The sequence below is a fragment of the Scomber japonicus genome, chromosome 23, assembly GCF_027409825.1.
Source record: "Scomber japonicus isolate fScoJap1 chromosome 23, fScoJap1.pri, whole genome shotgun sequence".
NCBI classification, from domain to species: Eukaryota; Metazoa; Chordata; class Actinopteri; order Scombriformes; family Scombridae; genus Scomber; species Scomber japonicus.
In genome coordinates this window covers 25825622-25849637 of record NC_070600.1, presented here as the reverse complement: position 1 = coordinate 25849637, position 24016 = coordinate 25825622, and the positions used below count along the sequence as shown (strand labels likewise).

The 24016-nt window shown below is 40.4% G+C and overlaps 1 protein-coding gene across 3 annotated transcripts in view; it reads left to right on the top strand.

The window, feature by feature from the left end:
- Nucleotides 1-5441: 5441 nt before the first annotated feature.
- The window catches only part of LOC128385113 (complement C3-like), a 32204-nt gene continuing 13629 nt past the window's right edge, over nucleotides 5442-24016 (top strand). For all 3 annotated transcript variants that reach the window (XR_008324636.1, XR_008324635.1, XM_053343965.1), the window contains exons 1-21: nucleotides 5442-5595; nucleotides 6387-6582; nucleotides 6780-6942; nucleotides 7957-8051; nucleotides 8433-8521; nucleotides 9418-9500; nucleotides 9587-9674; nucleotides 9814-9916; nucleotides 15197-15314; nucleotides 15606-15721; nucleotides 16215-16367; nucleotides 16730-16829; nucleotides 16949-17043; nucleotides 17167-17358; nucleotides 17563-17718; nucleotides 17978-18107; nucleotides 19933-20001; nucleotides 20289-20486; nucleotides 20580-20697; nucleotides 20919-21007; nucleotides 21147-21286. Coding sequence is in view for 1 of the 3 variants with exons in the window: in XM_053343965.1 (XP_053199940.1) it covers nucleotides 5519-5595; nucleotides 6387-6582; nucleotides 6780-6942; nucleotides 7957-8051; nucleotides 8433-8521; nucleotides 9418-9500; nucleotides 9587-9674; nucleotides 9814-9916; nucleotides 15197-15314; nucleotides 15606-15721; nucleotides 16215-16367; nucleotides 16730-16829; nucleotides 16949-17043; nucleotides 17167-17358; nucleotides 17563-17718; nucleotides 17978-18107; nucleotides 19933-20001; nucleotides 20289-20486; nucleotides 20580-20697; nucleotides 20919-21007; nucleotides 21147-21286 (2568 nt within the window). In the remaining 2 variants the exon portion in view is untranslated. The remainder of the gene's footprint in view (nucleotides 5596-6386; nucleotides 6583-6779; nucleotides 6943-7956; nucleotides 8052-8432; nucleotides 8522-9417; nucleotides 9501-9586; nucleotides 9675-9813; nucleotides 9917-15196; nucleotides 15315-15605; nucleotides 15722-16214; nucleotides 16368-16729; nucleotides 16830-16948; nucleotides 17044-17166; nucleotides 17359-17562; nucleotides 17719-17977; nucleotides 18108-19932; nucleotides 20002-20288; nucleotides 20487-20579; nucleotides 20698-20918; nucleotides 21008-21146; nucleotides 21287-24016) is intronic.

The following is a 24016-nucleotide window of genomic DNA, read 5'->3' as shown; positions in this document are numbered from 1 at the left end:
GACGTAAAATGACGTGAACGTTTTGTGTGAATCTGTGATCAAAGTAAAGCAGAACTTCTCCGATGTTCAATAAAAAACCTTAAAAACTAACTGAATAGTTTGAGTTTTGACTTCCTGAAGCCGACCAATCAGAGCAGAGTGGGCTCGGGGGGGCGGGGCATTAAGAGACGGAGTGGGCTCTGGGGGCGGGGCTTAAAGAGACGGAGTGGGCTCTGGGGGCGGGGCTTTAAAAGACAGTGTGTTCGGGGGCGGGGTTTAAAAAGACGGAGCGGGGGAGGGGCTTTAAGTGACAGAGGGGGCGGGGCTCAGAGACAGCTGGGGAGGGGGGAGGGGCTTAAAGAGACAGCGGGCTCAGGGGGCGGGGCTTAAAGAGACAGAGCGGGCTCGGGGGTCGGGGCTTAAAGAGACGGAGGCTGAATTGAGGCGCTGCAGGAAGGACCAGTAGAAGATAAATGAAGTTTTATTCCAGCTGAGACTCAGAATATTAATACAGAGCTGAAATGTGTAAAAGTTCCTCTTTAAATAAAAACTCGAATCAAACTGAAATTAATCCTGAAAAAGTTTTAATCAGAAAATAAATTTATGATTTAAGTCTTTCAACCTTCTTTAATTGAATTTATATTAGAATCTGATTTAAAGCTTAAAAAAATATTTGGACTAAATTTGACTTATTGAAATATTTCAAATGTTTTTCTCATAAAAGTCAGACTTTTAAGAATCTCGACATTATTTAATTAATTTCTTTTTTTAATCCAAATTAAAGTTTATTTTTATTTTTCAGAGAAAGAATCCAGATTTTTTTTCTTATGAATTTAAAAACACAAGTTTGACTTAATGTAATAATCCTGACTTTAATCTAAAGTCCAGCTTAGTTTTTATTTTATTAACTTTTATCTTTATAAACTGAATTCAGACATTTTTTCTCCTTTCAAGTCTAACTTTAGGAATCCAGTATATTTAAGATGTAAAGCTGAATACTGACTGTGTTTAATACTAAACTGCTGAAACCAGCACAGACTGACTCCAACTCTCTACTGACCTCAGAGTCTTCAGTCTGCAGTCTGGACTCTGCTGAAGATCAATCAGCTGCTTCACGTCTGATTCCTCCAGGTTGTTTCCCCACAGATACAGATCTCTCAGATGGGAGGGGTTGCACTTCAGAGCTGAGGCCAGATAATCACAGCTGATCTTTGACAAACTGCAGCTCCACAATCTGAATAAAGAATAAATGATGTTGATTAAAATCCATTTATAATCCAATCAGATGTGTTCAGGTTATAAATGTGTAGTAGTGTGTGTGTTTGTGTGTGTGTGTGTGTGTGTGTGTGTGTGTGTGTTTGTTTGTTTGTTTGTGTGTGTGAGTGTTTGTGTGTGTATATGTGTTTGTGAGTGTTTGTGCGTGTGTGTGTGTATATTTGTGTGTGTTTTTATGTTTGTGCGTGAGTGTGTGTGTACGTGTGTGTGTGTTTTAGAGAGTGTGTGTGTGTGTGTGTGTGTGTGTGTGTGTTTCCTCAGCTACCAATGGTTTAGACAGCTCCATTCCCTATCTGAAACTGGATCACCAGTTACAGGTAAATTGAAAATCAGTTTTTATGTTCATTAAATGAAATACACACATTAATATTATATCAACACTTTATAACACAAAACTAGGATGTGATTCATTTTACTAGATTGTAAAAGTACTTTGTTTGGCAAAGTATCATAGAATTATTAAAAGTCTGATTTGTTTTATTTATATGAAAACCAGGAATGTTGTTGAGTAAATAAAAAACAGGGATTTAAATCAAACTCATAATTTTAATACTGATCTGGTTAAGAGATTAACTGAAATCCAGACATGTGTTAGTGAGTCACACTGTGTGCATACCTGTAAATAATTATACATGATACTGTGTTGGATCATTGAATGAGTAAGTGGTACTGCACAGTGGTGTCATTAGGTTTATTATATACTAAATCATATATGCATGTATCATATATCCATGTGGTAATGCATATATCTATCGTAACTCTAAGTGAAAAAAATATAAACCTAAATGAATAAATTAGTCAAATAAATTGAAAAGAGCACACAGTTGACAATCATAATAATATAATCACATTAGTGTGTGTCAATATATCCTCATCACAAGAGAAATACAAATATTAATATGAATAAATATACATGTATGAATTGAGTTGAGGGTTTTTTGAGTTTCCAATCAATGAGTTACAAATGAAAGAAGAAAACAAAAATAGTGTGCAGGTACTGGTTGTGTTTTTAGTTTGATATTACTATTAATGTGTCAAAGTATTGCTCTCACTCTGTTCTTAAATGAGGCCTTTTATAAACTGTATGTATCCTGATTGGTTTCAGCCTCTGGAACCGTGTCCAAACTCCAAGGAGTCCATGGCTGTGTTTGAGCAGCACATCAGACTGGCTCAGGAGTACCTCAAAGTCCAGTCAGAGATCGCTCACCTGGTGAGGAGGAAGTAAGTCAAAGCATGTCATTTAGACATTTTCTTATTTGCTCTGTGAGAATGAGATGTTCTAGATCAGGTGTATATCAATGTTATGTCTGTGTTGGATGAGGTTAGATTAGTTTAGCATACACTGGAAGACAGGAAGCAGGAGGATACTGCTGGTCTGGCTCTGTCAAGTAAAAAAAACAAACACCCCTCACTTAAAGTTTACTCATGAACTCTGATCTGTTTTTCATTAATCTGTAACCACAGAATAAATACACAGTCACTGCACCCAGCTGTTCATATAGAGTAGAGTAATAGGAGCAACTCCAAACTAGATGCAAGCTTTAAAAGGTGTTGCTAGGTGTATTTTTAAATTTTGGGCAAAGCCAGGCTAATTGTTTCCTTGTACTTCCAGTCTTTATTCTGAGCTAGGCTAACCTCACCCTGACCTCTCAGCTCACTGCTCATTTAACAGTGGTTATGATGTAGTGAAAGTGACACAGGCTCTCTGCATCATGGTCTGTTTAGACAGGAGCTGATGTCTGAGTTGGAGGAGGACCAGAGGGAGTAGCAGACTTCAACTCGACTCATCCAGGAGCACAGCAAGCTGCTAGAGGACAACAGCAGCCTGTCTACCTTCTGCCAGGGCCTGAAGAGCAACCTGAGCATGATCAAGAGTCAGAACCAGCACCACAGCTAGGACCTGAGGGCTGGACACAGCACACACTCCATGTCATTTTTATTTGTCTGAGGCCTGAGAGGAATCACTCCATGAGTTGACCATGAAGCAGTGAAGCTGCTATCCTGGGAAAATAACACCTTCTAATTTACCCCAAAAGAGTGTCTCAAGATAACATTACAATCGTGTCATTAGTGGCTTTAAAGTCAAACTGAGACTTGAATTACTTTTTTGTGTAATGAAATTTAAGCTCACATAAGGCAAATATCAAAAGAGCGAAGAGAGAAATTTCTAGTATAAGTGTCTCTGTCTCAAGCCTCTGAGTGTTTTCCATGACCACAGTTTAGTGACAAGTGAGAGCTCGCGTTGAAAATTCCAGTAGGCTATCTGTTTGAACTGTGGCTCATGCTGACCTTACACTTGCCACCTCTGTTTTAGAGATGTGGAGCAATAACACAGGTCAGAGAAGCAAGCAAGAGTCTCCTGAAGCCTTCCAAATATATTTTAATTTTACATAACTCTTTACAAATATTTGGAGTCTGGCAAAACACAGAAATTAGCCCCATGGATTAGCTAGTAGCAGCATGGCTACAGCTACTAAACTAACTTGTGCTGCCTGCTCTTATACATATACTTTATTTTGCAGTAGTGTGTATCTTTATCACTATAATGGGGGTGGTGTGTTTTGAAAGTTTATATTGAAAGCTGAACTGAATCCACAGTTATGAAGTAGGTATCAAGTGGAAGCTAGTTGGCCTCACTCACTAACTTTAGTGCTGTTTACCATGAGGAGAGCCTGTGCTCACTGAGATGGTTCTAGATGTTTGACTGAGGGCCACAGGACAGAAGTCCTGTATGATCATTTTTTGATAATGACGAAGTATCATAAATAAATATTAATTATTAACAAGAAATTAAACAATAATGGTGGACTCCCCAGTCTGACCACATAAGAGCAGGAGGCGGGTACGGGATTGTTTCTGTAATGCAGCCAATAGGTCTCAAGTCCTTTAAATCAGGGGAGGAAACAATCTGAGCAAGGATGACAGATTAAAAGTGAGAGTAAACAATAATTTATTACAAGAGAATATTCACCAAAATCCCTAGAAGTTACCAAAGGTAAAATGCTGATCAGTCCCTTCTTAAAGAAATAAAACAAGCTCAACTCGGTGGGGGTAGTCCGATAGTATTGCAGACGCTGAAACGTCCCGACGGCCGCTGTACTCTGTTGCAACAGGTGCTGGCTCAATCTTCTGTCATTCTCCCTCTTAGGTATGGCTCCAGCCTGGCGACTCCCTCTCAAGTACAGGCGGCCTAGGGACACGAAAAGAGCCGGCAGATAACTGTGGCCAAAACAACTCAAATAGAATCCAATCCTCTGTAGCTTTAGGCTACTTCTGGGCTCCCAACTCTGCCCAATTGCCTCGCCACGCCGAGTACTCAGTTCTCCTTCATTTGTGGTGACAACGGTCCTTCCCCGGGCCTGTTTCCTTGCGTTCTTTCCACCGAGCATGTCTGGCTTTTCGTCCACAACTTTTTCTTCTTCCTTGATCTTCTTTTGTCCTTCCCAGCAGCCTCTCGTTGGCCAGCGGCTGCGTGCCTGCACCTGGTTGGCTAAAACACCAGTGGCGGTTCTAGTCCAGTTTTAATGGAGGGGCCAGGTTGGGGCCAGCTTTTTTGTTAGAGGGGCACATACAGCCTCAGTACAAAATCATCACAGGAAATTTGTCTTTTTATTATTAATGCAGATTCTTCATGGGGGGCCCACACAGGGGTCTGGCACTGTCCCCTGTTGGCCCCTTCCTAGAACCGCCCCTGTAAAACACCCATCTCACAAACAATAAAACCCAAACAGCTGCTGTCCATTCCCTAATTCTCCAGCCAAACTACATGGAGATCTAGCTCATCTCCTGTACCAAGAAAACATAAACAGAAAAAAACATTCCTACAAGTGCATTTTTTGTCCTTATATAACAGCATTATGCTTTTTCATCTCTCTGACTGTCCTGAACTTTACATCTGGAGGAGCCTGGCCCTTGTTTGTCTTCCTGACAAAGTTCCTGGTCATTTTGCTATCTTAAAAGAAAGAAAGAACTAGATATATTACACTATATATGTTTATATGCCAACATGTGACAACGAACCCAAAAGAGAATGTGATAAACCCTCATTGATTTTTCACTGTTTACCTTTGTCAGAAGTGAGCAGTTTCTCAACTGTTGCTGGGAAATCATCTGAATGTCTGTTATGTGTTTACACATGTACAGCAATTGCACAAACAGGAGGGGGTGGATGAGACAGTGTTGAGGACAGGTAGAGGTGGGGGAGAATAAAAGAAGAGTACTGTAGAGCTCGAATATTGACAGCAGAGCAGGATCAGGTGGAAGGATGTGCAGAACTCCACTCTGGCTGCTGGCCTCACTGGCCTTTGCCTCCCTGTCTTCTCTAGCTGATGGAGCGCCAATGTAAGTAGACCTAACTTACTGATTTAATGCAGAGACATAAACATAAAAATACAAAATATAGCCTACAGTTTGTTTGCTCTGCTTTCTCATATTCAAACATTTTCTAAGACACTGTAATGAGCAGAAGATCAGTGGTTGTCTGCATTTATAATTCATTTAACAAGTGTATGGATACAAGCAAAAGTATTGTGAGTATTTGTTTAATACATACACACTACTGATTTTGCTTGTGTCTTACATAATAGTCAGCAGATTAGTTTGTAGTCTCAAAAGTCAAGATAATGTGGTCTTTCGAATGATACCAGCAAATTGGTCCACATTTGGTCTGAGTTTGCAAAGTGATGCATTACACCAGAGACAAGCAAACAATTGTATTGATCTGGTGCTTGATTTTAGTCTAGATAGTAAATACATTACTCATGGTGTGTGATGTCCATACTAGTTGGGTGGGCAGATTTGGGTTAATCAAACCTTGAACACACAGGCTAAACAACAGTGGTTCTAAATTGAACCTTAAGGGTCATAAGGACATTTTGAAAAAGAAAATATATCTATTTCAACTTTTGTAGCCCGACAAAAGTCCTTTAAATGAAACAAAAAGATAAAAAAGAAAACACTCACAGCAGGTTACAGCAGTAAATCTGTGTTTAAACAGTGACCATTATGATTAACATTTGTGTTGCTTATTGTCTTACAATAAAAAAGACCATGTTTGTCTGTAAGTCTGTTCATCCTGAGCTGCGATGTGATTCAGTGCAGTGGTCCTTCCCTCTCTCCCTTCTGCACTTCAGGAAAGTGATGTCTGCCCCCAACTTGTTGCGGGTAGGAACAGCAGAAAACATCTTTGTGGAATGTCAAGATTGCTCCAAAGGTGATATCCAGGTCGAAATCAGGGTCATGAAACATCCAACCAAAACCACAAAGCTGGCAGACAAAACCGTCCTCCTTAATGAAGAAAACAAATTCCAGAACTTTGGAAAAATTACAGTAAAAAACAACTCTTACATATGTTCCGTACTGTATACTATAAATAATTTCCTTTTCATATTTTGCTTGCATTAATCACGTAATCTGTAGAAAATGTTTTTTCTATCAAGACCACAAAGAAATATATTAAGCTTTTATATTTGCTCATGGTATATCTGATTGTGCTCCTCCACAAATGTTTGTATCTCTGGTTTCAGATACCTGTCGGGGACTTCAGTAAGGATCCCAATGTGAAGCAGTATGTGTACCTGCAAGCTCACTTCCCTGGCCAAGTGCTAGAGAAAGTTGTCTTAGTTTCCTTCCAATCCGGTTACATCTTCATCCAGACCGACAAGACCCTCTACACCCCCGACAGCACAGGTGCGTCCAAATCACCTCTGAGAAACCCTTGTGATAAAGTCTCTCGGTACTCCAACATTTCTCCCGAGAAAATATATGACCACTATGTTTCAAGTGGTAAAATGTTATAATCTGTTGCAAAATTGAACAATAAACATGATGAACATTATGAACGAAGCTAAGCTAAGCTCGTGCCACAGCTGGGGAAGCAGTCCCCCTGTCACTGTCCTCTCGCCCCCGGGGTGGTGTCCGACACTACGGGGAAGGCGGGTCAGTAGGGGGGTCGGGTACGGTACCATTCTCACCGATCTCCCCAGCTACGGGGCGAACTGGGCACCTATCCCTAACCCTAATCCTCGGCTGGCGCCTAGCAGCTGATTTAGAACTGGTGGGGACACATACTGGGGATTTCCACTGGGTCCGTCAGCGGCGTGGAACTTCCTATCTGGTGCAATCTGCTCTGTTGAGCTTGTCGCGAGTTGGCAACGGCTCCGTCAAAAATAGAAATGCTACCTATTGAAAGCGCTGCGGCGCGGGAGCCGCTGCTGGGACGTTGCTGACACGCTGCTGAAACGTTCCCGGTGGAGACACTCTCATTGATTATAGTGTTACCTATCAGCTCCGGTGACCGCGGCGCAGCTGTAACGCGCCGCTGACGGACCCAGTGGAAATCCCCAGTAAGGGACATTAATTCGCTAGTGCTGATCAAGCACAATATTCATTTTTTTCAAAAATAGACTTCTTGAGATGAACTATCATTTTTAATGAAGTCTTTCAAGTGAGAGATATACATTAATAAACAATGAGAAGAGAAACATCTAAATTTGAGAAGTATTAGATTACAAACACCAATGAGTAAATCATCAATCCTCATATCCTTCTTAAAAACTCAGTCCTCTCTGAGAGCATCAAAGTTTGACTTCAACATTTTTTATTTTTTGAAATGAGTGACTGCATTACTAGCTACTACAGAAAAAGGCTTATTTTCACATAAGGGGAAAAGTAAATTCAAAACTCAAAACGTCTCTGTCTCAGTTCGTTACAGGATCTTTGGATTGACATCCAGTATGGAGCCTGTAGAGAGGGATGGGGCCACCCAAACTGATGCTTCTATTTCCATTGAGTTTGTGGTAATGCATTCTTTGTCTTTGATAGGCACAGAATTCAATATAATATTGAATTCAACTATCACTGTTTGACTGTAGGCTAGACAATTTCCATACTTTCCACCGTGTCTCCCTACATTCCTCTTAAATACCTAAATGACCATTGTTTCTTTCATTTCATTTCATCTGATACCCATCCCACCTCTCACTGTAAAATATGTATGTCTCCCTCTAGTGGTTGAGTTTCAGCCTCTTAATCAGAGGTAGACAAGAACATACAAACATGTTTAGTATCCAAGGGATCAGACTTATGAGTAGTACACACTTGTTAAAATATTGACATCATTCAATAAATGTAAACTGGCAATGCTCACTTTTAATGATTGTTCAATTATGCATTTTTAGACTCCTGAAGGCATAATTTTACCAGTTGATCCAGTCTCTCTGAAATCAGGCATGTACTCTGGAGTTTTCACATTGGGTGAAATTGCCAGGTGTGTATTTTATTTCTGCACAGTCTGTTTTTGTTGGCAGGTGTTAATGGGGATTTATGTATTTTTAACTTAACACTTCGGACTGGAAACTTTACAATGTCAAACCTGAATGTAACAAGTTAGCAGTTGCCAGGCAACCAGCGCAAACTCCAGGAAGTTTTCTTTTTTCTTTTTTCTGATTGAGACATGATACACTCGTGTATCTGGGGTTCATGTAATATGACCCAAGCTCTCAATGGCCGCCAATCTAATTCCTCCAAAACAAATATTGTAACATATCCACAGATACAGTACATAAACACAGGAAATATAATAATACACACACACACACGCACAAACACACACACACACACACACACACACACACACACACACACACATGCATAGCTGCATTAAATCAGAATATCTACAGAGGTAGACAACAGACAGGTAAACAGAGAGAAATATATAAATAATAGTTATAATTGTTGTAATTCTGTTACCTACAGACTGAGCCATGCCAGTTGTTTTCCTCTGTTTCCAGTCTTTTAAGCTAAGCTAACTTGCTGCTGGCTCCAATTTTATTTTATGTAGAGATATGAGAGTGTTTAATATCAATCTTCTGATGTAAATCTCCAGTTGCCCCTTTAAATCGTGTTTCAATCTGGATATTAATTGTAAATGAATCATAGTACTAAGTCTAAACAGGGGTAAAATAAAGGTATTGCAACTTTTCTAACTATTGTTTAGTCAGCCAACATAAATGTAGGGCACTAAAATGACTGTTAGCAGCTCATTTATGTATATCTTAACTTATAGAAGACATAAATAACTTCAGTCTGAGGTGTGGACTCCTGTGTTATGAATATTGTAACCTTTTACTGTGTGTGTGTGTGTGTGTGTGTGTGCATGTTTAGTCCTGGACTTTGGAAAGTGCTTGCCAAGTTTAACAGCAACCCACAGCAGAGCTACTCTTCACAGTTTGAGGTCAAAGAATACGGTGAGTCCCTCTTACTCAAACTGTTATTTAAATTGATTTACTTTTGATCCATTTAGACATCCAATAAAATGTTTCCAATTTTTCAGTGTTGCCCAGTTTTGAGGTCAAACTGATACCTGAGTTTGGCTTCTTCTATGTGGACAGCAAGGACTTTACCGTCGACATTAAAGCTACGTATGTGCAGGTTAATGTTTTGTGGATTTAGAAAATGGGCTTGATAAAGAATGTTAAGGGTGTTTTGACTATTCCTATTGAAACTCTTTCCTGTTTTTATTTGACTGTGGGCTTACAATGTCTTCTCTTTTGGTTTTAGGTATCTGTTTGGTAAAGAGGTGGATGGGACAGCCTATGTGGTATTTGGGGTTGTGAAGGAGGGTCAAAAGAAGAGCTTCCCCAGCTCTCTTCAGAGGGTGCCGGTGAGCAAATACTAACACTTTTGTTACACCACAAGCATAAAACTGCAGAACATGAAAACATTCTGGGATTTTACTGTCCATATGTCTACAGTTATAACTTTTACATTTCAGAGGGAGGTATTCATGTTCAGAATGAAACCAGAGTGACATAAGAATTTACATATCCAACAAAGTACCTACTGACCTACTAGGCATGGGATGATAACCGTGTTCAAGGTATACCGCGATTTGAAAAACCACAATAACCGAAACCGACAAATTTTCTGTCATACCGTTCCTAAGTTATGAGCGATTTTTTTGTCTGGTCAAAGACAGAAAGTGCTGGTCAAAGACAGGAAGTGGTGGTCAGAAATCCCTCAAGTGGTGCAGCTGCAGCATAGACTATCACAACCCCTCACACTGTCATTACAGTGTATATTCAGGTTAAATTAACATGTCTGTCTTTATTTTTCTTACTTTTAGGAACATTTTAGAGCTGTAATCGCAATACCGCCATACCGTGAAACCGTGATATTATTTCTTATGGTTATCATACCGCCAGAATCTCATACCGGCCCATGCCTACTACTACCTACATTTCTGTATTATATGGTGTTAGATAATACAGCAATAGTTAGATATGTGGTGTTATGCTTGCTCCCGAAAAAAACTGTGTGAATGGTTAGTCTCCCTCCTGATGAACAGGTTAACACCCCTGTGTGGTAGCTCCTGTCATCAGTGTATGAATGTGTGTGAATGTGACATGTAGTGTAAAAGTATGAGAGGCTGTTTAGGAAATAATTTATAGCTGCTCTCACATGTTACATCATACTCTCTTACAAACACTAGTATAGTCACACACACTTACTATCATACTCTCTCACATACACTACTATAGTCACACACACTTACTATCATACTCTCTCACATACACTACTATAGTCACACACACTTACTACTATAGTTACACACACACACACTTACTATCATACTCTCTTACATACACTACTATAGTCACACACACTTACTATCATACTCTCTCACATACACTACTATAGTCACACACACTTACTACTATAGTCACACACACTTACTATCATACTCTCTCACATACACTACTATAGTCACACACACTTACTATCATACTCTCTTACAAACACTACTATAGTCACACACACTTACTATCATACTCTCTCACATACACTACTATAGTCACACACACTTACTACTATAGTCACACACACTTACTACTATAGTCACACACACTTACTATCATACTCTCTCATATACACTACTATAGTCACACACACTTACTACTATAGTCACACACACTTACTACTATAGTCACACACACTTACTATCATACTCTCTTACAAACACTACTATAGTCACACACACTTACTATCATACTCTCTCACATACACTACTATAGTCGCACACACTTACTATCATACTCTCTCACATACACTACTATAGTCACACACACATACTATCATACTCTCTCACATACACTACTATAGTCACACACACTTACTATCATACTCTCTCACATACACTACTATAGTCACACACACTTACTATCATACTCTCTTACAAACACTACTATAGTCGCACACACTTACTATCATACTCTCTCACATACACTACTATAGTCACACACACTTACTATCATACTCTCTCACATACACTACTATAGTCACACACACTTACTATCATACTCTCTCACATACACTACTATAGTCACACACACTTACTATCATACTCTCTCACATACACTACTATAGTCACACACACTTACTATCATACTCTCTCACATACACTACTATAGTCACACACACTTACTATCATACTCTCTCACATACACTACTATAGTCACACACACTTACTATCATACTCTCTCACAAACACTACTATAGTCACACACACTTACTATCATACTCTCTCACATACACTACTATAGTCACACACACTTACTATCAAACTCTCTTACAAACACTACTATAGTCACACACACATACTATCATACTCTCTCACATACACTACTATAATCACACACACTTACTATCATACTCTCTCACATACACTACTATAGTCACACACACTTACTATCATACTCTCTCACATACACTACTATAGTCACACACACTTACTATCATACTCTCTCACATACACTACTATAGTCACACACACTTACTACTATAGTCACACACACTTACTATCATACTCTCTCACATACACTACTATAGTCACACACACTTACTATCATACTCTTTCACAAACACTACTATAGTCACACACACCTACTATCATACTCTCTCACATACACTACTATAGTCACACACACACTTACTATCATACTCTCTCACATACACTACTATAGTCACACACACTTACTATCATACTCTCTCACATACACTACTATAGTCACACACACCTACTATCATACTCTCTCACATACACTAATATAGTCACACACACTTACTATCATACTCTTTCACAAACACTACTATAGTCACACACACCTACTATCATACTCTCTCACATACACTACTATAGTCACACACACTTACTATCATACTCTCTCACATACACTACTATAGTCACACACACTTACTATCATACTCTCTCACAAACACTACTATAGTCACACACACTTACTATCATACTCTCTCACATACACTACTATAGTCACACACACTTACTATCATACTCTCTCACATACACTACTATAGTCACACACACTTACTATCATACTCTCTCACATACACTACTATAGTCACACACACTTACTATCATACTCTCTCACATACACTACTATAGTCACACACACTTACTATCATACTCTCTCACATACACTACTATAGTCACACACACTTACTATCATACTCTCTCACATACACTACTATAGTCACACACCCTTACTATCATACTCTCTCACATACACTACTATAGTCACACACACTTACTACTATAGTCACACACACCTACTATCATACTCTCTCACATACACTAATATAGTCACACACACTTACTATCATACTCTCTCACAAACACTACTATAGTCACACACACGTACTATCATACTCTCTCACAAACACTACTATAGTCACACACACTTACTATCATACTCTCTCACATACACTACTATAGTCACACACACTTACTACTATAGTTACACACACTTACTATCATACTCTCTCACATACACTACTATAGTCACACACACTTACTACTATAGTCACACACACTTACTATCATACTCTCTCACAAACACTACTATAGACACACACACTTACTATCATACTCTCTTACAAACACTACTATAGTCACACACACTTACTATCATACTCTCTCACATACACTACTATAGTCACACACACTTACTATCATACTCTCTCACATACACTACTATAGTCACACACACTTACTATCATACTCTCTCACATACACTACTATAGTCACACACACGTACTATCATACTCTCTCACACATACTACTATAGTCACACACACTTACTATCATACTCTCTCACATACACTACTATAGTCACACACACTTACTATCATACTCTCTTACAAACACTACTATAGTCACACACACTTACTATCATACTCTCTCACAAACACTACTATAGTCACACACACTTACTATCATACTCTCTCACATACACTACTATAGTCACACACACTTACTATCATACTCTCTCACATACACTACTATAGTCACACACACTTACTATCATACTCTCTCACATACACTACTATAGTCACACACACGTACTATCATACTCTCTCACACATACTACTATAGTCACACACACTTACTATCATACTCTCTCACATACACTACTATAGTCACACACACTTACTATCATACTCTCTCACATACACTACTATAGTCACACACACTTACTATCATACTCTCTCACATACACTAGTATAGTCACACACACTTACTATCATACTCTCTCACATACACTACTATAGTCACACACACTTACTATCATACTCTCTCACATACACTACTATAGTCACACACACTTACTATCATACTCTCTCACATACACTACTATAGTCACACACACCTACTATCATACTCTCTCACATACACTACTATAGTCACACACACTTACTATCATACTCTCTCACATACACTACTATAGTCACACACACTTACTATCATACTCTCTCACATACACTACTATAGTCACACACACTTACTATCATACTCTCTTACAAACACTACTATAGTCACACACACTTACTATCATACTCTCTCACATACACTACTATAGTCACACACACGTACTATCATACTCTCTCACATACACTACTATAGTCACACACACTTACTATCATACTCTCACATACACTACTATAGTCACACACACACTTACTATCATACTCTCTCACATACACTACTATAGTTACACACACCTACTATCATACTCTCTTACTAACACTACTATAGTCACACACACTTACTATCATACTCTCTCACATACACTACTATAGTCACACACACTTACTATCATACTCTCTCACATACACTACTATAGTCACACACACTTACTATCATACTCTCTCACATACACTACTATAGTCACACACACTTACTATCATACTCTCACATACACTACTATAGTCACACACACATACTATCATACTCTCTCACATACACTACTATAGTCACACACACTTACTATCATACTCTCTCACATACACTACTATAGTCACACACACTTACTATCATACTCTCTCACATACACTACTATAGTCACACACACTTACTATCATACTCTCTCACATACACTACTATAGTCACACACACATACTATCATACTCTCTCACATACACTACTATAGTCACACACACTTACTATCATACTCTCTCACATACACTACTATAGTCACACACACTTACTATCATACTCTCTCACATACACTACTATAGTCACACACACTTACTATCATACTCTCTCACATACACTACTATAGTCACACACACTTACTATCATACTCTCTTACATACACTACTATAGTCACACACACTTACTATCATACTCTCTCACAAACACTACTATAGTCACACACACTTACTATCATACTCTCTCACATACACTACTATAGTCACACACACTTACTATCATACTCTCTCATATACACTACTATAGTCACACACACTTACTATCATACTCTCTCACAAACACTACTATAGTCATATAAAAGTGCTTTGACTAGTAGAAAAGACTAGAAAATTGCTATATAAGAACAATCTATTTACTGTACCTTTCACCATGTAGATCAGGCGTGGTGCTGGACAGGTCACACTGAAGAGAGAGCACATCACAGAGACCTTTGATATCGCTGAGCTGGTGGACGATCCTTTGTATGTAGCTGTCAGTGTGCTGACGGAGAGTGGTGAGAAAGACACTTTTTCTATCTGTTCAGTATGTATGATCATGTGTGAATCATATGATTTATCAGCACAACAGTTTTCAAATTAATCTTAAATGAGTTTCCAGCACAAGAAAGTCATGTGACAAAAAGTAAGTCAGAAATTGAATGGATTTACAGCTTTTCTGTGTCAATTAGGCATGAATAAAACAAACGTAAAAAATCTTCAGTAATGTGTGTGTGTGTGTGTGTGTGTGTGTGTGTGTGTGTGTGTGTGTGTGTGTGTGTGTGTGTGTGTGTTTGTGTGTTTCACAGGTAGTGAAATGGTGGCGGCAGAGTTGAGAGGTATCAAGATTGTCACTTCACCTTATACCATCACCTTCAAGAAAACACCCAAATATTTCAAACCAGGAATGACATTTCATATGGCGGTGAAGTACACATTTACACATTTACATCTGCGCAAAATGAAACCAAGTTAATTTTCTTGAACATGAAACATTTCACAACTGAAACACAGTCACTGTTTGAGCAAATGACTAGTGCAATTCCTCAATCTGTGAAAAATTACACACTTCACTGATCTGTCTATTTGACAATGCTCACATAATCCTGAGGGATGTTTGCTCTTGATTGCATGCCAATATTCTGTGATGCAACGGGGCTATGCTGTTTACCAGAGAATGAAAGCATAGTTTATGATATGGCAATGATTGAAATAACTTTTAATAATTTTACCACTTGCCCATTCAGACAAGTAAATTGCTCGATTTACTAGCCTGACATGGGATTTTACTTAACTTGATGATTGTTGAACTATGAAGTCCTAAACTGGTAGCATTATGTTACCATTGATAAAATGTCTTTAAATGAGGTACTTCAGTGTTTTTCTGACTGTTCAGCTGTTTGTGTCTTGGATGGTAGGTTGAAGTTGTGAATCCTGATGAGACTCCAGCAAATCGTGTTAAGGTGGTTGTAAGCCATGATGATCATGAGGTGCAGGGCACCACTGCAGCCAACGGCATAGCTAAGCTTACCATCAATACAGTGGCAGGAAACAACAATCTGAGGATCACCGTAAGTCTCCAAAATGTTTTGAAAGTCTCAACCCTTTGGCATTACAGTCAGGTTTGGCAAATTAAAACATTTTTGAGCTAAAAGAAGAGTGAACATTAAGTTCACACTCATCAGGTGGCCAGAAACTTAACTCTAAATGAAGTGGTGAATGAATTAATGTAGTTCTGTTTCTGCTGGAAAAATGACTAGATCATGTTCTCTCAACTGATGTTCATCTGGCTATATGTTGTTTGTTGTATGTTCTTTCAATTGATTTTACTTTTTCGAGTCTGAGCTACACTAGTCAAGTATTGGACAGGAAAGATATTTCTTTATTTAACTGTGTTTGTGTATGTATACTTATCCATATGTTTTAATTGCAGGCAAAGACAGATGATCCTCGTATTTCACCTGAAAGGCAAGCAACAGCCACCATGACTGCTGACCCATATAAAACTGAAAGCAACAATTACATCCACATAGGTAAGGGTCCTCCTGTAACAACATCAAATAGTAAAAAGATGGTGTGAATGACAGTGCTGCCTTAACACAAAGCATAACATTGTTGTCTATAATATAATCACAAAGTGTAATTTCTGTAGGGGTGGATACAGCTGAGCTGAAAGTAAGAGATGACATGAAAATTGACCTCAACTTCAACGGGCAGCAAAACCATAATCAAGACATCACATACCTGGTGAGAGATGCTTTGCTCCTGTGCATTGTGCACATGCACATGTATTTGTTTGGCTTCACACAATGTGTGTATTATATGCATGCATTTTAGATAAGTGTTGCTGTTTAAATCTGTTCCCCTCAGATCCTGAGCAGAGGTCAGCTGGTGAAACATGGCCGTTTCAAGATGGATGGACAAGTAATAATTTCCCTGCAAGTTCCCATCCAAGAAGACATGCTGCCATCATTCCGTATCATAGCCTACTACCATACAAATGAAAATGAAGTGGTGTCAGACTCTGTTTGGGTGGATGTCAAGGACTCCTGTATGGGCTCGGTGAGGCACACAACACTGAAGTAGTTAAACTACTGAGATGGACAAAAGAAAACACCCACACTCAATATGATGAAGTTCTGTGATATAGTGTTGTAACTGCGTTAACAAATACAAATCTGCATGTTTCCTTCATTGTCCTTTCTTTGGTATCAACCACACACTTTTTGATATTTTTCCCTTCATTGCCCTTCATTTCACATTTAGCTGACGTTGGAATCAACAAGACCTGTTGCATCCTATAAGCCTCGAAACATTTTTGGTCTGAAGATAACAGGAGACCCAGGGGCCAAAGTAGGACTAGTGGCAGTTGACAAAGGTGTCTACGTCCTCAACAACAAGCACCGCCTCACCCAGAAAAAGGCAATTTCTATCTGTATTTTCTAAGCTATTTGAAAGGGAATTCATTTCAAATCTAAGTGTAAGGCATAAATAACTTATACATGTGTTCACTTTTCTGTATTTCTAAAGAACAAATTGGTACACAGTGTACAATTGTGTTAGTCACAATAAGTCACAATAAGATATTGTCATGCAGCAGATTTTTGGCCTGCAGTTTTTCATGTGTTTATTGATGCATCCATTTTACTTGAACCTTGTGTGTTTGCATTTTGCTGCTCAGGTGTGGGACACGGTAGAGAAGTACGATACAGGCTGCACACCAGGTGGAGGGAAAGACAGCATGAGTGTGTTCTACGATGCTGGGCTGTTATTTGAGTCTAGCACTGCTTCTGGAACCCCACACAGACTAGGTGACACTACTTATTCTGTAGTCTCATTGTTTTTCCTCCTTCTTATCTCATTCCATACATTCCCAACCAAACCCAGCTTTGGTGTGATCGCAAATGTGCACCTTGGTTTAGCTAATAATAATTTGCTTTAAAATCATTAAAAGGACATAGAGTGCAAATGAAAGATTAAAATGTAAAATGCTTTAAAAGAGCTCAATCATAAGCTCAGGAGAAGAGAAATGTTTTTAACCTGGATTTAAAAGTGTTCACTGTTCTGCTGGTAGTTTGTTCCAGTTGTGTGCAGCATAACAGCTAAAAGCTGCTTCACCATGTTTAGTTTGAACTCTGGGCTCAACTATCTGACCTGAGTCAGTAGATCTCAGAGCTCTGGGCTCAACTATCTGACCTGAGTCAGTAGATCTCAGAGCTCTGGGCTCAACTATCTGACCTGAGTCAGTAGATCTCAGAGCTCTGGGCTCGACTATCTGACCTGAGTCAGTAGATCTCAGAGCTCTGGGCTCAACTACCTGACCTGAGTCAGTAGATCTCAGAGCTCTACTTGGTTTATATTCTACTAACATGTCATTCATGTATTCTGGACCTAAACCATTCAGTGATTTGTAGACCAGTAGCAGAACTTTAAAATCTATTCTCTAGCTGACTGGGAGCCAGTGTAAAGACTTTAGAACTGACTGGGAGCCAGTGTAAAGACTTTAGAACTGACTGGGAGCCAGTGTAAAGACTTTAGAGCTGACTGGGAGCCAGTGTAAAGACTTTAGAACTGACTGGGAGCCAGTGTAAAGACTTTAGAACTGACTGGGAGCCAGTGTAAAGACTTTAGAACTGACTGGGAGCCAGTGTAAAGACTTTAGAACTGACTGGGAGCCAGTGTAAAGACTTTAGAACTGACTGGGAGCCAGTGTAAAGACATTAGAACTGACTGGGAGCCAGTGTAAAGACTTTAGAACTGACTGGGAGCCAGTGTAAAGACTTTAGAACTGACTGGGAGGCAGTGTAAAGACTTTAGAACTGACTGGGAGCCAGTGTAAAGACTTTAGAGCTGACTGGGAGCCAGTGTAAAGACTTTAGAACTGGAGTAATGTGCTCTGATCTCTTTGTTCTGGTTCAAACTGGAGCTGCAGCGTTCTGAATGAGCTGCAGCTGTTTAATGCTTTTTTGTGGGAGTCCAGTCAGAAGACCGTTACAGTAGTCGAGTCTACTTGAGATGAAAGCATGAATCAACTTCTCCTTGTCTGTTTGAGACATAAAACCCTTCACTCTGGATATGTTCTTAAGCTGATAGAAGCTGTTTTGGTGATTGATTTGATGTGACTGCTGAAGGTCAGATCTGAGTCTATCAGCACGCCAAGGTTTCGGACTTGGTCCGTAGTTTTTAGAGAGAGTGACTCCAGATGTTTACTGACAGCAATCCTCTTCTTTTTATTGCCAAAAACAATGACCTCAGTTTTGTCCTGATTTAATTGAAGGAAATTTTGGTTCATCCAATTAGTTACTTGCTCTAAACAGTGACACAATGACTGTATTGGACTGTAGTCATCTGGAGACAGTGCTAGGTATATCTGTGTGTCATCTGCATAACTGTGATAGTCTACATTAGAGGTCAGCAAAGACACAATTTTCAGGGGTTACTTTTCCCACAGTTGTTTCATCCTAATTACATTATATTTCATAAAAATCCAACAAATAATATATGCAATAAATATATGCAATAATGACCTCTGAATCTGTCTTCATCAGCACCACGTCACAGACACCATGCAGTATTCAAGCCTAAATTTAACACTGTTGAGTTCTGTTAAAGATCTGGTATGTGTTGCTTTTCCAGAATTGAAATGTCCAGCCCCCAGCAGGAGGAAACGAGCCGCTACTATAACAGAAGTCATAACCAGCTTAAGTAAGAACCATAGTTCAAATTACCCAATAATCAAATATTCAGTCTCCCTCTGCCACACAGCTCTCTGAAATGTTTGTAATTACAAACAATATTTGTTTTTGCAATTCTGTGTATCAATGGAACGATTTAAACACAATTCATGTTTCTGTTTTTGTTGTGTAAATGTATTTTCATTTTACAAACATGTTTATATTTTTAATAACTGTGCAGTTGTCCATCACCCTCTTCTTGCTCTCTATACCATCTCACCTCCGCCTCTCTCCTTCCGCAATCTTCCTTCTTTCCAGCAAGTCAGTATAAAAAAGGACTACAACGTGACTGTTGTTTGGATGGCATGAAGGACACCCCCCTTTCATACACCTGTGAGGTGCGCAGCGAGTACATCACTGATGGTACAGTCTGTGTCGAGGCCTTCCTGCACTGCTGCAAGGAGCTGGAAAGTCAGCGAGCTGAGAGGAAGCAGGACAGCCTTGTATTGGCTCGCAGTAAGAGACAGGTCTTGCTATCCATGGTCATAGAGGTAGTTAGAAAATAACCATTGTCTCTCAGTGAAAAGCTTTTTTAAATCTATGCATCAGGTGAGGAAGATGACAGTTACATGGACAGCAATGACATTGTTTCCCGCACCAAGTTCCCAGAAAGTTGGCACTGGCTACCTATTGACCTACCTGCTTGCCCTCCAAGAGACCCTAACTGGTGAGGCAACAGAAATATACAAACTAAAAAATCATGCCACAGCTAAAATTTTGGATATCAAACTGCCCAATTGCCTTAATTGATGAGTCAACTGACATCTGTAAACACACACAAATACACTGATAACTAATTTCATGACACCATTTTAAAGTCCAATTTTAAAGACTTTATTTAAAGTCACCTTTTACCTGTCAACCTGATTACACTTTTCTATGTTTCAGTACTGCCACATCTTTTGAGCAAGATATTCCTCTGCAAGACTCCATCACAACCTGGCAGTTCACTGGCATTAGTCTTTCAAGAACTCATGGTGACGATTCAGTGACTAAAATCTGTCTTGTGTTTTAATTTGTGTGCCTAAAAAACCAAAAGCCTTCTATTGTACTGTCTCTATATCCCCCACATTTTTTTCTTCTGTTGTTTTTAAAAAAATCCCTTCCACCTTTAAGGAATCTGTGTTGGCGAGCCATTAGAGGTAATTGTAAAGAAAGAATTCTTCATTGATCTCAGGCTGCCTTACTCTGCTGTCCGTGGAGAGCAGATAGAAATTAAGGCAATTCTCCACAACTACAGCCCAGACTCTATCACGGTAAGTCTATACCACTCTGCTCTGGTGTTTTGTATCTTTCAGCAAGCCTATGAGACCATGATATTTTAATGGAGAGTTTGCCATCAGAAGGGCAAAAACAATAATAAATATTGAACCAAAATACAACATGTGGCAAAAAGGGAGATTATAAATGAAAGTAATGCATGAAGCAATCTTTTCTCCCGTCAATATTCACTGTTACCTTTCCATTCAAGATCAAATTGATCCTCGGGGAAACAGTTTAAAGCATTGCATTTTCTTCAAATGGGGACTACATTGTTAAATTACTTAAACTAATACTGATCATTATTATAACTTATAATGATGCAAGTCCCTATTTAAAGGTGCAGTGTATAGAATCTAGTGGCAAGTAGCAGAACATACTTAGCAGAAACAGAATATTTTATTAATAGATGTGTTTTAATTTTTGTATAACGTACCGTACCGTCTTCTTCCACTTATCTGGGGTCAGGTTGCGGGGGCAGCAGCTCTTCCCGGGGGATTTGTATAATCACCCGAAAATAAGAACTGCTTGTTTTTGTAACCTTAGAATGAGCGCTTTATATCTACATAGGGACCTCCTCTTGAATTGAGGCCACCATGTTGCACCCTTATGATGGAAAACAAACATGGAACCACGTTTCCCTTGCCCAGATGCGGGTCACCGGGGCCCACCCCTGGAGCCAGGCCTGGGGGTGGGGTTCGGTGGCGAGCGCCTGGTGGCCAGGAGGACAGCCCAAAGAGGCAACATGGGACTCCTTTCCCATGGACTCACCACCCGTAGGAGGGACCAAAGGGATCAGGTGCACTGTGAGCTGGGCGGCAGCTCAAAGCAGGGACCTTGGCACTCTGTCCCTCAGCATAAGGGGGTCCATATGTGCACTTGGCACCAGGACACCCTAGGCCGCAGTTTGATGATTGACTTTGTAGTCGTGCTGTCGGACTTGCGGCCGCATGTCTTGGACACTCGGGTGAAGAGAGGGGCGGAGCTGTCAACTGATCACCACCTGGTGGTGAGTTGGCTCCGATGGTGGGGGATGCCGGTCAGACCTGGCAGACCTAAGCGCATTGTGCCTCCATTGTCAAGGCGGCCAACTGGTGCTGTGGCCGTAAAGTGGTCGGTGCCTGTCGTGGCGGCAATACCAAAACCCACTGGTGGACACCGGCAGTGAGGGATGCCGTCAAGCTGAAGAAGGAGTCCTATAGGGCCTTTTTGGCCTGGGGGACTCCAACAGACTGCAGCTGTGGTGGTCGCTGAGGCAAAAAGGCAGGAGTTTGGTTGGGTGGCTTCGAAGAGGTTCAGGACCACTGTCCGGCGTCTCAGGAGGGGGAAGCAGTGCACCGTCAACAGTGTGTACAGTGGGGGCGATGCGCTGCTGACCTCAACTCAGGCCCTGGATGTTGTGGGGCTGTCATGGTTGACACAACTCTGCAGCATCATGTGGACAACGGGGGCAGTGCCTCTGGATTGGCAGACTGGGGTGGTGGCCCCTCTTTTTAACAAGGGGGACCGGAGGGTGTGTTCCAACTATAGGGGAATCACACTCCTCAGTCTCCCTGGTAAGGTCTATTCGGGGGTGCTGGAGAGGAGGGGTCCATCGGATAGCCGAACTTTGGATTCAGGAGGAGCGTGGTGAGAATTTTGTCTGGGTTGTGGAACTGTGGACCAGCTCTCCACCCTCTGCAGGATCCTTGAGGGTGCATGGGAGTTTGCCCAATCAGTTCACATGTGTTTTGTGGACTTGGAGAAGGCATTCGACCGTGTTCCTCGGGGAGAACTGTGGGGGGTTGTCCGGGAGTATGGGGCTTTTTGCAGATGATATGGTCCTGTTTGCTTCATCATACCGTGACCTCCAAATCTCACTGGATCAGTTCGCAGCCGAGTGTGAAGCGGTCGGGATGAGAATCAGCACCTCCAAATCCGAGTCCATGGTCCTCAACCGGAAAAGGGTGGAGTGCACTCTCCGGGTCGGGGATTAGATTCTGTCCCAAGTGGAGGAGTTCAAGTACCTCGGGGTCTTGTTCACAAGTGAGGGAAGGATGGAGCATGAGACCGACAGGCGGATTGGTGCGGCGTCTGCAGTAATGCGGACTCTGCACAGATCCGTCGTGGTGAAGAGAGAGCTGAGCTGAAAGGCAAAGCTCTGGATTTACCAGTCGATCTTCGTTCCTACCCTCATCTATAGTCTTTGGGTAGTGACCAAAAGAACAAGATACAAGTAGTAGGTATTATAGTAGCTGTATTGAGTTTCCTCCGTTGGGTGGCTGGGCTCTCCCTTAGAGATAAGGTGAGAAGCTCAGTCAGAACCAGCAAACCAAACACTGGCGAGAGAGGGAGAGAGAGAGAGAGAGAGAGAGAGAGAGAGAGAGAGAGAGAGAGAGAGAGAGAGAGAGAGACTATTTTTGTGAGAACACAACTCCACAGGCAGTGATAATCTAACAATCTGACTTCTTAACAACCAAAATGTAAATTATTACTATTTTACTCAACAGCTGTTTTCCCTGCTGAACAGAGCCTGCTCTGTCTGCTGGTTTAGTTCAGTCCATTTTGATCCTCCATAAAACAAATAATTCGAACAGTTAAACTGTGTGCATATCATGGTCCCTTTTTAAAACTTCATCCTCCTCTCCTTCATGGTGGCAAACCTGCCAACCACTTTGTCCTTGTCAGTATTTATGTCCCACTCCGCACGCAGCAAAATGACATTAGACAGTCTGGCGTCATCCATG